The sequence below is a fragment of the Chenopodium album genome, chromosome 21, assembly GCF_948465745.1.
Source record: "Chenopodium album chromosome 21, dcCheAlbu1.1, whole genome shotgun sequence".
Taxonomy (NCBI): domain Eukaryota; kingdom Viridiplantae; phylum Streptophyta; class Magnoliopsida; order Caryophyllales; family Amaranthaceae; genus Chenopodium; species Chenopodium album.
The window spans coordinates 909,401-925,229 of NC_137854.1; the positions used below are offsets into that span (position 1 = coordinate 909,401).

At 38.5% G+C, this 15,829-nt stretch overlaps 1 protein-coding gene across 1 annotated transcript; it reads left to right on the plus strand.

Annotated features, from left to right (window-relative positions):
• Nucleotides 1-279: 279 nt before the first annotated feature.
• LOC145600887 (uncharacterized) lies at nucleotides 280-15,764 on the plus strand. The gene is made up of 16 exons (XM_081656745.1): nucleotides 280-618; nucleotides 727-891; nucleotides 1,689-1,868; nucleotides 2,031-2,088; nucleotides 2,305-2,355; nucleotides 2,528-2,610; nucleotides 3,399-3,486; nucleotides 12,040-12,081; nucleotides 12,164-12,238; nucleotides 12,387-12,455; nucleotides 13,394-13,515; nucleotides 14,086-14,198; nucleotides 14,706-14,785; nucleotides 15,089-15,209; nucleotides 15,403-15,469; nucleotides 15,554-15,764. The coding sequence occupies exons 1-16, from the start codon at nucleotides 362-364 to the stop codon at nucleotides 15,678-15,680; spliced, it is 1,698 nt and encodes a 565-aa protein (XP_081512871.1). The 5' UTR covers nucleotides 280-361; the 3' UTR covers nucleotides 15,681-15,764.
• The last annotated feature ends 65 nt before the right edge of the window (nucleotides 15,765-15,829 follow it).

The window sequence follows — 15,829 nt, forward strand, 5'->3', positions numbered from 1 at the left end:
TAACAAAATTGTAAATTTGTATTCTTTTTAAAAATATTGTAATACAGAGTACTTCCTATTCAAATTAAAGGTTGTGTATTACAAGAATGTATGTTAGTATTTTTTTTTGACAAGATACAAGTATGTATGTATAGTACGGACTACGGAGTAGTAATACCATTTTTTTTTGACAGAATAGTTGTAATACGGAGTATAAAATACTGTATACAATTGTATATACGTACTTGATTGGTTTATGTATACTTAACAAGTCCACCTTTAGAGTGATAGAGTGAAGACTGTCACTCAGACTCCATTGAAGTCGCTTGCAAACTCCATTTAACATTCTCTTTCACTCTTTCTCTCTCTTATTACTCCTCTAATGTGGCGAAGACACTTCAGCAGTAGTGCAACTGCGATAAGCGCGCTAAAAGACAAAAAATGGGACGCCATTATAATCGGCGGCGGCCACAACGGCTTAACGGCGGCGGCGTACTTAGCTCGCGGCGGCTTATCCGTCGCCGTCCTTGAGCGCCGCCATGTACTCGGTGGCGCTGCTGTTACTGAAGAGTTGATCCCTGGGTTTAAATTCTCACGCTGCAGTTACCTCCAGAGTCTTCTTCGTCCTTCCATTATCAAGTACTTTCTCTCTCTAAATTTATTTTCTCTCTCCTAATTTAGGAGATGAATGAATGATGATGTTGATGTTGAATGTATCATGTGATGAATGATGATGATTGATGATAGGGAATTGGAATTGGAGAGGCATGGAATGAAGATGCTGAAGAGAGTTCCGGCGTCGTCGTTTACGCCTTGTTTGGATGGGAGATTTCTTTTGTTAGGGCCTGATAAAGAGCTTAATCGTTCCGAAATCTCTAAGTTCTCCTTGAATGATGCTGATGCTTATCCTAGGTATACTAATTTTTTAGGTTTTTGCATGAATTTTTGTTGTTGTTTGGTGTGAAGTAATTGCAATTGTGAAATTTGTTTAAGATATTTGGCTATATTGTTATATGATCAATTGATCATTAATTGCTTGAATTTATTCAAAAGATTGAGTTAATTTATTTTTATGATCATGGTTAGATTGAATTTAGGAAGTGTTCAAGACATAGTGATATGTTTTTGCATGATCATTTGTAGCTTGAATTGTGAAACTATTTTATGAAATTGTGCTTCATGGCCTTCAAGTCATGTGTTGCGTAATATATACTATGTATATACAAGTATTTCGTATGTGAAAATTTGTGCATCTAAATTGGAAATGGTTTGGAAAGGCATTTGGATGATGTTGATAATACATGCCTCTCCTTTATAGCTTCAATGTGTTTCAAAATGCTAGATTTTGTTCTTTGTGGTTTTGATTTAATTATAATTGTCTAATCTGGCTGTTGTAAGATGGTGTATGCATGATTGACAATTATGACATAAAGTGATGAATGATGGTAACAATTCCTAGTACTGTGTATGTTTTAGGCTTGAGGTGGTTATGCTTGACTGATTATATCGTAGCATACTGGATATTTTATGTAGTTGCATTCAACTAAAAAGTTTGATAACAAGAAGTTCGCCAGTATCAAGTTGAGGTATAAGAACTCATGCTTGTGCAATGTGCACCTGCACTTGCAATCAGTCTGCCATTAAGGTATACCATTATTAAATTGGTGTTTGATTTGTTTATCTTGAACTATTTTGATTCCCGTATGTAGATATGAGAGTCAGCTTGAAATTTTCTGTAAGTTTTTGGATCCGATTCTGGATTCATCGACTCCTGAAAATTTAGAAGGTGTCTCATCCTTTGGTGACAAGATGAAAAATAAGCTGTACAAGTCAACTTTTTGGTCGGCCTGCCTTCAGCGTGCAGTCTCCCTTGGGCAAAAAGAGATGGTGTAAGAATTCAATATTTTTTTTTTTATCTAAACACAAGTAGTATATAACTTTCATATATCTTGTACAGGCTACAGAGTAATCTTATTTGTTGATTGGATAACTTTAAATTTGGGAGCTATAGTAGCTCAACTTATTCTTGCAATGTACTGTCCTGATGACAGGGATTTTATGGACCTTCTTTTGTCCCCAGCTTCAAAGGTTCTAAATAACTGGTTTGAGGTAATGACTTCTTCAGTTCCTATGGTCTGACCGCTAAACAAACCTGACTGAGCTGTACCTTGTGTCTTACTCGTGGAAACAACCCCCCCTTGACCAAATGTGCACATTGTATTGTTTCATGTGTTGCTTTTGATATTAGCTGGCACTTCAGTATTTCTCCTTGTTTCAAATTTGACAGCTTAACTTCCTGAGTTTGTATGTCTTTAATGTATGCAGTCTGATGTTCTAAAAGCAACACTAGCAACAGATGCTGTAATAGGGAGCATGGTAAGTATTTTGGTTGAGTGACCGTTGGTGATGATTTTTTATTTGGTATGCATGTACTGGCAACTGGCTACTGTATCCTCAGGCATCCTGTGTGAATTGATCCTCTTCCCCGATTTAATTGTGTTATGTTGTGTAAACAAAACTGAATGCGATCTATCATTTACTTTAATAGGCAAGTGTAAACACGCCAGGTAGTGGGTATGTTTTGCTACATCATGTGATGGGAGAAACAAACGGAGATCGTGGCGTATGGTCGTAAGTATCTATAATTATGCAGAGTTTCATCTGTGGACTTTGTAAGTGATGTGTAGTATATGATGTCCAAATTTAGGCACTTTCCCTACTCTTGGCCTTAGCCTTTTCCTAGGACTGGTTTATCTATGTGGGTTAAATATAGTTTGATTGTCAATGGAGGGAAGGACCTGTCAAGACAACATATCTTTTGTAGGATCCAACACACAGTTAGTTACAGTGTTTGATGAGGCTATTTTAATGAGGCGCACCTAGGCGCACTAAGGCGTAGCATAAGGTTCATTGAGGTGCATCCCCTGAGGCGCACAACAGATTTTTCAGATTTTTTTATTGTTTATTATATGTGCCTATCTTCAAAGAGGCGCACCTTAGGCGCAGGAAACTCTGAAATGCCTTGGTGCGCCTTGAGCCTTTTGATACAACTTGGTCCTTAAAATCCATCCATGCCAACGATATGTAAATATGTTTACTTAGGGCTTCTGTTAGTGTTAGACCAGCACTTTTGTTGTTCTAAGCCCTATCCAGCCTAAGGATGTTTTATACAATTAGCTTATCATCTAAGCTTAATAACTAATTTTATAAGCTCGTGATACTTCTTGTTTCATGTTGATAACACTCTAAAAAGCCATCTTTAGTTTCATATTGGTGAGTGAGCAGTCCAGGAAATGATAGTGGGGAGATTACTTTGTGTTAACCTTTGTCTTCTTTCTTTAGAACATTAAGACTAATTTATTACACTGACCACGAAAAGACATATCTTTGCCAATTATGTTCTGGAACTGTATTTGCAGATATGTGGAAGGGGGAATGGGCTCTGTCTCCTTGGCCATCAGTCATGCTGCAAAGGAAGCTGGAGCTCACATTTTGACTAGCACTGAAGTAAGCATTATAATTCATTTTTTGTTCTATTTTGTTGGTGATGAGAACTGCTGTCACCCGCTTATGCTTTTTGGGGTGGTGGGAGGACTGCTTAATATCAGGTTTCTTTTCAGCTTTTTCATGTGCTAAAGATAGAAACAACCAATTATTAATCCCTTGAAAAGCAGTGGAGAGCCTGTTCTATAGATCTTTTGAATGGAATTCTTCTTTGAGTGACTCGTGGTTTAATCCCCTTGCTAAGTAGGGATCACTAAAAGTGTGCTGTCTTTTTATTTGGTGTGGATTATGGAATGGTTTTTGGAGTTTTGTTGTATTATAAATTTGAGAGGCACTTGCATGCAATTTTGTGTCACATGTAAGAAATCGTAGGGGACGAATCTCGGGGCCATATAATGATGTCTTGAACCATATATGACCATTTATTGGTCACATAAAGGCATGTGGTTAAAGGAGTAAACTAAAACATCTATATTGACTTTTAGAGACAAAGTGGGTGGTTTCAATGGTCTCCCGGGGTGTTGTGGGGTCAAAGGGAAACACTTGGATGACTTTCCTTTTTAGGTTCTAAAAAGTATAAGAGTTGTTCAAAATTGAAGGCTATTATCCACGCTTTTGGACCAATTTTGGAGTCGGTATTGAAAAATCTCGGGAGTATAGGGGATGTAGCCTAGGGTCATATAATGTTGTATGGAACCATATATGACCATTAGTCGGTAAAATAAAGGCTCGTGCTGCCTTGAGTTAATTAAGGAAGTCGTGTATGTAAATGGCTAAATTGACCGTTTAAAGGCAAAGTTGATGTTTCCAACTACCCAAAAGGCCTCCCGAGGTGTCGTGGGGTCCATGGGATGAACCTCGGCCACTTTTCTTTCCAAGTCCAAAACAGTCCAAAATTGTAAAAAATTGAAGGCTATTATCCACGCTTTTGGGCCAATTTTGGGAATTTTTTCAAAAGTTGAAGTGAATTCTAGGGGTGTCCCTAGAGGTCATATAAGTTGGTTTGGATCCATATATGACCTTTAGTCGGTCATATAAAGGCTCGTGGTGGCCTTGAGTTAATTAAGGAAGGCGTGTATGTAAATGGCAAAATTGACCGTTTAAAGGCAAAGATGATGGTTCCAACTACCCAAATGGCCTCCCAAGGTGTCGTGGGGTCCATGGGATGAACCTCGGCCACTTTCCTTTCCATCTCCAACACAGTCCAAAATTGTCAAAAATTGAAGGCTATTATCCACGCTTTTGGGCTAATTTTGTGAATTTTTTCAAAAGTTGAAGTGAATTCGAGGGGTATCCCTAGTGGTCATATAAGTTGGTTTGGAACCATATATGACCATTAGTCGGTCATTTAAAGGCTCGTGGTGGCTTAGAGTTAATTAAGGAAGGCGTGTATTTCAATTGGCTAAATTGACCGTTTAAAGGCAAATTTGATGGTTCCAACTACCAAAATAGCCTCCCGAGGTGTCGTGGGGCCATGGGAAGAACCTCGGCCACTTTTCTATCCAAGTCCAAAACAATACAAAATTATCAAAAATTGAAGGCTTATATCCACGCTTTTGGACCAATTTTGGGAATTTTTTCAATAGTTGAAGTGAATTCGTAGGGTGTCTCTAGAGGGTCATATAAGTTGGTTTGGAGCCATATATGACCATTAGTCGGTCATATAAAGGCTCGTGGTGGCCTTAATTAAGGAAGGCGTGTATGTAAATGGCTAAATTGACCGTTAAAAGGCAAAGTTTATGGTTCCAACTACCCAAATGGCCTTCCGAGGTGTCGTGGGGCCATGGGAAGAACCTCGGCCACTTTTCTTTCGAAGTCCAAAATTGTCAAAAATTGAAGGCTATTATCCACGCTTTTGGGCCAATTTTGGGAATTTTTTCAAAAGTTGAAGTGAATTCGTGGGGTGTCCCTAGAGGTCATAAAAGTTGGTTTGGAACAATATATGACCATTAGTCGGTCATATGAAGGCTCGTGGTGGCCTTGAGTTAATTAAGGAAGGCGTGTATGTAAATGGCTAAATTGACCGTTTAAAGGCAAAGTTGATGGTTCCAACTACCCAAATGGTCTCCCGAGGTGTCGTGAAATCCATGGGAACAATATCGGCCACTTTTCTTTCCAAGTCCAAAACAGTTCAAAATTGTCAAAAATTGAAGGCTATCATCCACGCTTTTAGGCCAATTTTCGGAATTTTTTCAAAAGATGAAGTGAATTCGTGGGGTGTCCCTAGAGGTCATATAAGTTGGTTTGTTCCCATATATGGCAATTAGTCGGTCATATAAAGGCTTGTGGTGGCCTTGAGCCAATTAAGGAAGGCGTGTATGTAAATAGCTAAATTGACCATTTAAAGGCAAAGTTGATGGTTCCAACTACCCAAATGGCCTCCCAAGGTGTCGTGGGTTCCATTAGAAAACCTCGGCTACTTTTCTTTCTAAGTCCAAAACAGTCCAAAATTGTTAAAAATTGAAGGCTATTTATCCAAGCTTTTAGGCCAATTTTGGGAATTTTTTCAAAAGTTGAAGTGAATTCGTGGGGTGTTCCTAGAGGTCATATAAGTTGGTTTGGAACCATATATGACCATTAGTCAGTCATATAAAGGCTCGTGGTTGCCTTGAGTTAATTAAGGCGTGTATATAAATGGCTAAATTGACTGCTTAATGGCAAAGTTGAAGGTTCCAACTACCTAAATGGCCTCCCGAGGTGTCGTGGGGTCCATGGGAAGAACCTCGGCCACTTTTCTTTCCAAGTCCAAAACAGTCCAAAATTATCAAAAATTGAAGGCTATTATCCGTGCTTTTAGGCCAATTTTGGGAATTTTTTCAAAAGTTAAAGTGAATTCTATGGGTGTCGCTAGAGGTCATATAAGTTGGTTTGGAACCATATATCACCATTGCTCGGTCATATAAAGGCTCGTGGTTGGGGTCCATAGGAATAACCTCGGCCACTTTTTATTCCAAGTCCAAAATTGTCGAAAATTAAAGGCTATTATCCACACTTTTAGGCCAATTTTGGAAATTTTTTTAAAAGTTGAAGTGAATTCGTGGGGTGTCCCTAGAGGTCATATAAGTTGGTTTGGAACCGTATATGACCATTAGTCGATCATATAAAGGCTTTTGTTTGCCTTGAGTTAATTAAGCAAGGCGTGTATATAATGGCTAAATTTAAAGTTGATGATTCCAACTACCCAAATGGCCTCCCGAGGTGTCGTGGGGTCCATGGGAAGAACCTTGGCCAATTTTCTTTCCTAGTCAAAAACAGTCCAAAATTATTAAAATTGAAGGCTATTATCCACGCTTTTGGGCTAATTTTGAGAATTTTTTCAATAGTTGAAGTGAATGCGTGGGGTGTTCCTAGAGGTTAAATAAGTTGGTTTCGATCCATATATGACCATTAGTGGGTCATATAAAGGCTCGTGGTGGCCTTGAGTTAATTGAAGAAGGCGTGTATAAAATGGCTAAACTGACCGCTTAATGGCAAAGTTCATGGTTTCAACTTCGCAAATGGCATCCCGAGGTGTCGTGGAGTCCATTGGAAGAACCTTGGCCACTTTTCTTTCCAAGTCCAAAACAGTTCAAAATTGTCAAAAATTGAAGACTAATCCACCCTTTTGTGTCAATTTAGGGAATTTTTTCAAAAGCTGAAGCGAATTCATGGGGTGTCCCTAGAGGCCATATAAGTTGGTTCGGAACTATATATGACCATTAGTCAGTCATTTAAAAGCTTGTGGTGGCCTTCAAATAATTTAGAAAGGCGTGTATGTAAATGGCTAAATTGACAAAAAGTTGATGGTTCTAACTACCCAAATGGCCTCCCGAGGTGTCGTGGGGTCCATGGAAAGAACCTCGGCCACTTTTCTTTCCAAGTCCAAAACAGTCCAAAATTGTCAAAAATTTGAAGGCTATTATCCACGCTTTTGGGCCAATTTTGGGAATTTTTTCAATAGTTGATGTGAATTCGTGGGGTGTCTCTAGAGGTCACATAAGTTGATTTGGAGCCATACATGACCATTAGTCGGTCATATAAAGTCTAATATAAAGGCTGGCTGTGGCCTTGAGTTAATTTAGAAAGGAGTGTATGTAAATGGCTAAATTGACCGCTTAATGGCAAAGTTGAAGGTTCCAACTATCCAAATGGCCCTCGAGGTGTCAAGGGGTCTATGGGAAGAACCTTGGCCACTTTTCTTTCCAAGTTCAAAACAGTCCAAAATTGTCAAAAATTGAAGGCTAATATCCACGCTTTTGGGCCAAGTTTGGGAATTTTTTCAAAAGTTGAAGCGAATTTATGGGGTGTCCCTAGAGGTCATATAAGTTGGTTTGGAACCATATATGACCATTAGTTGGTCATTTAAAAGCTTGTGGTGGCTTTGAAATAATTAAGGTAGGCGTGTATGTAAATGGTTAAATTGATTGTTTAAAGGCAAAGTTGATGGTTCCAACTACCCAAATGGCCTCCCGAGGTGTCGTGGGGTCCATTGGAAGAATCTCGGCCACTTTTCTTTCCAAGTCCAAAATAGTCCAAAATTGTCAAAAATTTAAGGCTATTATCCACGCTTTTAGGCCATTTTTGGGAATTTTTTCAAAAGTTGAAGTGAATTCGTGGGGTGTCCCTAGAGGTCATATAAGTTGGGTTGGAGCCATATATGACATTAGTCGGTCACATAAAGGTTCGTGGTTGCCTTGAGTTAATTAAAGAAGGCGTGTATTTAAATGGCTAAATTGACCGCTTAGTGGCAAAGTTGAAGGTTCCAACTACCCAATTGGGCTCCCGAGGTGTCGTGGGGTCCATGGAAGAACCTCGGCCACTTTTCATTCAAAGTTCAAAACAGTCCAAAATTGTAAAAAATTGAAGGCTATTATTCACGCTTTTGGGTCAATTTTGGGAATTTTTTCAAATGTTGAAGTGAATTAATGGGATGTCCCTAGAAGTCATATAAGTTGGTTTGGAACCATATATGATCATTAGTCGGTCATTTAAAAGCTCGTGGTGGCCTAGAAATAATTAAGGAAGGCGTGTATGTAAATTGCTAAGTTTAAAGTTGATGGTTCCAACTACCCAAATGGCCTCCCGAGGTGTCGTGGGGTTCATGGGAAGAACCTCGGCCACTTTTCTTTACAAGTCCAAGACAGTCCAAAATTGTCAAAAATAGAAGGCTATTATCCACGCTTTTGGGCTAATTTTAGGAATTTTTTCAATAATTGAAGTGAATTCGTTGGGTGTCACTAGATGTCAAATAAGTTGGCTTCGATCCATATATGACCATTAGTGGGTCATATAAAGGGTCGTGGTGGCCTTGAGTTAATTAAAGAAGGCATGTATGTAAATGGCTAAATTGACCGCTTAATGGCAAAGTTCATGGTTCCAACTACCCAAATGGCCTCCCGAGGTGTCGTGGGGTCCTTTAGAAGAACCTTGGCCGCTTTTCTTTCCAAGTCCAAAACACTCCAAAATCGTCAAAAATTGAAAGCTATTATCCACGCTTTTGGGTCAATTTAGGGAATTTTTTCAAAAGTTGAATTGAATTCATGGGGTGTCCCTAGAGGCCTTATAAGTTGGTTTGGAACCATATATGACCATTAGTCGGTCATTTAAAAGCTCGTGGTGGCCTTGATATAATTAAGGAAGGCGTGTTCGTAAATGGCTAAATTAACAGTTTAAAGGCAAAGTTGATGTTCCAACTACCCAAATGACCTCCTGAGATGTCGTGGGGTCCATCGAAAGAACCTCGGCCACTTTTCTTTCCAAGTCCAAAACAGTCCAAAATTGTCAAAAGTTTGAAGGCTATTTATCCACGCTTTTGGGCCAATTTTGGGAATTTTTTCAATAGTTGATGTGAATTCGTGGGGTGTCTCTAGAGGTCACATAAGTTTATTTGGAGCCATATATGACCATTAGTCGGTCATATAAAGCCTAATATAAAGGCTGGTGGTGGTCTTGAATTAATTAAGAAAAGAGTGTATGTAAATGGCTAAATTGACCGCTTAATGGCAAAGTTGAAGGTTCCAACTACCCAAACAGCCCTCGAGGTGTCGTGGGGTCCATGGGAAGAACCTCGGCCACTTTTCTTTCCAAGTCAAAATTAGTCCAAAATTGTTAAAAATTGAAGGCTATTATCCACGCTTTTGGGCCAATTTTGGGAATTTTTTAAAAGTTGAAGTGAATTCATGGGGTGCCCCTTGAGGTCATATAAGGTTGTTTGGAACCATATATGACCATTAGTCGGTCATTTAAAAGCTTGTGGTGGCCTTGAAATAATTAAGGTAGGTGTGTATGTAAATGGCTAAATTGACTGTTTAAGGCAAAGTTGATGGTTCCAACTACCCAAATGGCCTCCCGAGGTGTCGTGGGGTCATGGGAAGAACCTTGGCCACATTTTTCTTTCCAAGTCAAAAATAGTTTAAAATTGTTAAAAATTGAAGGTTATTATCCATGGTTATGGGCCAATTTTGGGAATGTTTTCAAAAGTTAAAGTGAATTAGTGGGGTGTCCCTAAAGGTCATATAAGTTGGTTTGGAACCATATATGACCATTTGTCGGTCATATAAAGGCTCGTGGCGGCCTTAAGTTAACTAAGGAAGGCGTGTATGTAAATGGCTAAATTGACCGCTTAATGGCAAAGTTGAAGGTTCAAACTACCCAAATGGCCTCTCGAGGTGTCGTGGGGTCCATGGGAAGAACCTTGGCCACTTTTCATTCCAAGTCCAAAATTGTCAAAAATTGAAGGCTATTATCCACGCTTTTGGGCCAATTTTAGGAATTTTTTCAAAAGTTGAAGTGAATTCTAGAGGTGTCCCTAGAGGTCATATAAGTTGCTTTGGAGGCATATATGACCTTTTGTCGGTCATATAAAGGCTCGTGGTGGCCTTGGGTTAATTAATTAAGGCGTGTATGTAATTGGCTAAATTGACCGCTTAAAGGCAAAGTTGATCCCGAGGTGTCGTGGGGTCCATGGGATGAAACTCAGCCACTTTTCTTTCCATCTCCAATACAGTCCAAAATTGAAGGCTATAACCACGCTTTTGGGCCAATTTTGGGAATTTTTTCTAAAGTTGAAGTGAATTCATGGGGTGTCCCTAGAGGTCATATAAGTTGGTATGGAACCATATATGACCATTAGTCACTCATTTAAAAGCTTGTGGTGGCCTTGAAATAATTAAGGTAGGCGTGTATGTAAATGGCTAAATTCACTGTTTGAAGGCAAATTAGAAGGATTCCAACTACCCAAATGGCCTCCCGAGGTGTCGTGGGGTCCATTAGAAGAACCTCGGCCACTTTTCTTTCTAAGTCCAAAACAGTCCAAAATTGTCAAAAATTGAAGGCTCTATTATCCACGCTTTTGGGCCAATTTTGGGAATTTTTTCAAAAGTTGAAGTGAATCATGGGGTGTCCCTAGAGGTCATATAAGTTTGTTTGGAACCATATATGACCATTAGTCGATCATTTAAAAGCTCGTGGTGGCCTTGAATAATAAAGGAAGGCGTGTATGTAATGGCTAAAATGATTGTTTAAAGGCAAAGTTGATGGTTCCAACTATCCAAATGGCCTCCCGAGGTGTCGTGGGGTCCATGGGAAGAACCTCGGCCACTTTTCTTTACAAATCCAAAACAGTCCAAAATTGTCAAAAATTGAAGGCTATTATCCACGCTTTTGGCCAATTTTGGGAATTTTTTCAAAAGTTGAAGTGAATTAGTGGGGTGTCCCTAGAGGTTATATAAGTTAGTTTTGAACCATATATGACCATTAGTCGGTCATATAAAGGATCGTGGTGGCCTTGTGTTAATTAAGGAAGACGTGTATGTAAATGGCCAAATTGGCTGCTTAAAGGTAAAGTTGATGGTTCCAACTACCCAAATGGCCTTCTGATGTGTCGTGGGGTCCATGGGAAGAACCTCGGCCACTTTTCTTTCCAAATCTAAAACAGTCCGAAATTGTCAAAATTTGAAGGCTATTATCCACGCTTTTGGGCTAATTTTGGGAATTTTTTCAAAAGTTAAAGTGAATTCGTGGGGTGTCCCTAGTGGTCTTATAAGTTTGTTTGGAACCATATATGTCCATTAGTCGGTCATATAAAGGCTCTTGGTGGCCTTGAGTTAATTAAGGAAGGCGTGTATGTAAATGGCTAAATTGACCGCTTAAAGGCAAAGTTGATGGTTCCAACTACCCAAATGGCCTCCGGAGGTGTCGCGGGATCCATGGGATGAACCTTGGCCACTTTTCTTTTCAACTCCAAAACAGTCCAAAATTGTCACAAACTAAAGGCTATTATCCACGCTTTTGGGCCAATTTTGGGAACTTTTTCAAAAGTTGAACCGAATTCGTGGGGTGTCCCTAGAGGTCATATAAGTTGGTTTGGAACATAAATTGGGGAAATTTGATACAGTATGCAAGTCTTTTGCCTTTTGAATTACAGGGTCTCTCAGAATCAGCCTCTTTATAAATTTTATAGTGGTCATGATGTTTTTCTGGAGAGGAATGTACTGGATATAGAACACTACAATATGTCTATCATTTTATGTTTTCTGGCTTTCTATCTGTAACTAAGAAGAATATTGGTTTTACTAGGTTTCACAGCTGATGATTGGGGACTCTGGAGCTGCAGAAGGGGTTTGGCTACGCATTTTCGCATACAAACTTTCTTTCTCAGCTAGTATTGGATCAGTACACTGACATATTTTTGTTACTCTAGGTATTGCTGGCCGATGGAACGGAGATTCATTCTTCTGTTGTGCTATCAAATGCAACTCCTTATAGAACTTTTGTGGTAAACTTCCTGTGTGTGGAGGCATTTGTCTTATTTTGTGAAAAATAGAAAAGATTAATTGTGTCCTCTAGTCACATATTTCTATAAAATCAAGATATCTTGGTTTTTTTTGAGATTTTCTTGTAAAAAGTTGTCTCATTGGATGCAGGAATTAATGCCAGATCATATAATCCCTGATCAGTTTCTTCGTACAATAAAAAATTGTGATTATAGCTCGGTAAGAATGATTCGGATTATCTAAATTAGTCTGAACATCACTATTGTTTTTAGCATTTTAGATTTCTTTTACTGTTGAATATTTATTATGTGCTTGCTGGATTGTCCTTTTGTAATCAATTAAATCCAAATGTTTGATGGATTGTCCTTATGTAGTCAATTAGAGCCAAATATGTTTTGCCAGCCTGGGCAGTCTAAGTCTGCAGGATGTTTTTGTAGACTGTACTCTTTTGTTTATGTTGTTCTTGGATGTTTTGTCCTTTAGACATCTGCTTTCTGTGATTATCTCAAATGGTAGCATCAGCAGTACTCACTTGTTTGGTTGTTTAATTGCTTTGGTCTCGTGATTAATCACCAAGGATTAGTGATCTAACTAAGATTATGACCCTTAGGATGAGGAAGAGAGATCTCTGCCTATACAATATAGATTTTCTGTAGAATGTAGTGGAAGTTGTAGAGGCTTATGTTTTGGATGCACTTTTTACTGATTTAGTCTTGCGATTGGGAGTAAGACTTAGGATGGAGATGAGCCCCAACTGAATGCTGCTTTTGATGGAAATTGACCTTCTAGCCTTCAATAGTTAGCCACCTTTTCTTTTGATGGAAATTGACCTTCTAGGAGATTTCCACCCGATTTTTTCTCCTCTTCTATCAGTCATCAACTTTGGAAACCGATCTCAGTTATCTACATTGGGAACTGATTTTTTTCCTCTTATCATGGCGTCAATGGAGAAGAAGACTAAGAGGTGGGAAAGGAAACTAAAATGGAAGCGAGAAGGTGTTCTTGGGTGTATACGTCTCCTCACCTACAATGTCGATGCAATAACTTATGACTGAATTTGTGTATTTGTGTAGTTGGAGATGCTTAGTATTTGTGTTGGCATGGTTTCAACATTGTCTCCATACTAATATTCGATTTGTTGGGTTATTTTTGAATAGGGAACCACAAAAATTAATTTAGCAGTTGATAAGTTGCCCCAGTTTAAATGTTGCAATAGCAAAATGAGCCACCTGGATGCTGGCCCTCAACATGTTGGTACTATTCACCTTGGTTCAGAGAGGTATGGCATCAAATAGGTGTTGTGCAGAGATGTGTTGTAAAGTATGGCTGGCTGCATGTGTGAACAGTAGCTGATAAAAAGAGTGCTCGTTTAATTTATTTGTTTTCAAAAAAAAATTGTGGATAACTTTAGCAGGATGTGCTTATTTTTGTTTACATGTTTAGTAAGCAACAGCTTTGTGATGATTGGCTAAAGGAAAGAAAATGGCTGTATGGGACTAGGCTCTATGGCTAAATAAGACCTGTAAATTAACTGAATTGACTATAGCTAAAAATCCTACTTAGAATTTGAAACTACAAATAACAGGTTTTATTTAGCCATAGTCCCATACAGACATTTATCTTAACTGCAAATCCTGCTAACAGTTGAATCTAGTCACTGAAAAACTAAGAGACCTTTGGACTCGTTTGAAAACAAATAACCAAAAATTGCAATGGAACACTGCAATCATGCTGCAAATCTATCAAAAACTTTTCATTGTAAACCTGGAAAATCTGGTTTGAATGATTGAATTGCTGGAGATGAAATAATTTTATTTATTTGTGACTTGTTTTGATACTGCTTTCACAGCATGGAGGAGATTCACACAGCCTGTCAAGATGCTTTGAATGGCTTGCCATCACAAAGACCAGTTATGGAAATGACTATCCCTTCTGTGTTAGACAAAACAATATCTCCTCCAGGTATTATTTACGTGTCGTTCAATGTAGGATGTGAAGAATAAACCTTTTTGTGTTACATGGAAATACCAAAGTTGCTCGTGTTAATCTATTTGCTCTAAAATGACCCTATCAACTATTTAAGTTCCTCATCTGTACTTCAGTAGCAACAATGCAGTAAATTATGTCCTTAAAAGATGGTAAGTTCTAAGAAATGTCAAGTATAAGGCTGAAAGTATGCCAAAATTTTGGAGTTAGAATTGACTGATTTGCTTTAAAAATTCAGACAAGGCTTCAATTTGTAGTTAGAAAAGTCTAATGCTATAATCTGAACTCGGTGCAGCACCACGGAAGTCTTCTGCTCTCTGTAGCTGACAATTTTTCTAATTATTGCTTCCTGATTTTGTATGATTAAAGTTTGCAAAATTTGTTGTATGTTTAAGATACACAAAAGCATCCCAAGCAAAGTACTTATGGCTTTTTCACCGCCTATCTTGTAATACTGAGAATGCTGTCTGCTTATTTTTATAGGAAAACATGTAATCAACTTATTTATTCAATACACACCCTATCAACCATCAGATGGCAGTTGGCAGGACACTGCGTACAGGGTGAGGTTAATTTCAGTTTTATGCAAAGTCTGTTCAACATATGCTACAAGTACTTCAGTTTATATTTTTTCGTGCATATGGTTTTTGTGGTTCATGATGTCCATTTCAAGCTAGTCCTGACTCCTGACACAAAGTTCTGTTGTCATTTGAGTTGGTCTTTTTTCATATGCTCTCCACACACCAGATGTGCTCATCTTGTAGCTTTAATTTGCTAGTCACAAAATGCCTCTATGAGAGCTTTTACTTCATTAGCATTTAATCTTTCCTTTATAAATGGTATGAGTGTGTGACATGTATGCGCAGGAGTCATTTGCAAAACGGTGTTTTTCCTTGATTGATGAATATGCACCTGGCTTCAGCTCATCAGTTCTTGGATATGACATGCTTACTCCTCCAGACTTAGAGAGAGAAATTGGCTTAACAGGTGCTTGAGCTTATATCTATTCATTATGTTCTGGTTGCTGTTTTAGTCTCCATCTAGTTCCCCTGGATCTTGTATCATATCATATTCTAAACTTCAAATACCCCAAAAATATATAATCATCCAACCTTGCATCATATCATAATAAACCTTGCATCATATCATAAACTTCAATGCCTTTCTAATGATTTTTCAGGAGGAAATATCTTTCATGGAGCTATGGGATTAGATTCTCTCTTTCTTATGAGACCTGCAAAAGGATGGTAACTTCTGTTGGATTATTTTGGTTTTAGAAACATTGTTTGCTTCTGATTATTTCTTTCCCTTTCAACGTTTTCATTCAACAGGTCAAATTATAGGACACCATTAAAAGGTCTGTATCTGTGTGGAAGTGGAGTTCATCCAGGTGGAGGTGTTATGGGAGCACCTGGACGTAATGCTGCGCATGTAGTTCTGAACGATGTTAAGAAATAAGATGGCCCGGGGTGGTATGGCAGAAGCACATTGATTTTATGATTAACCTGGATTATTTTATGATTAACCTGGATTATTTTCTCATTTTCCTATTTATGGCTCCATTTAACTGCTGTACAAATGAGAATATATTCATGTATTTTAAATTA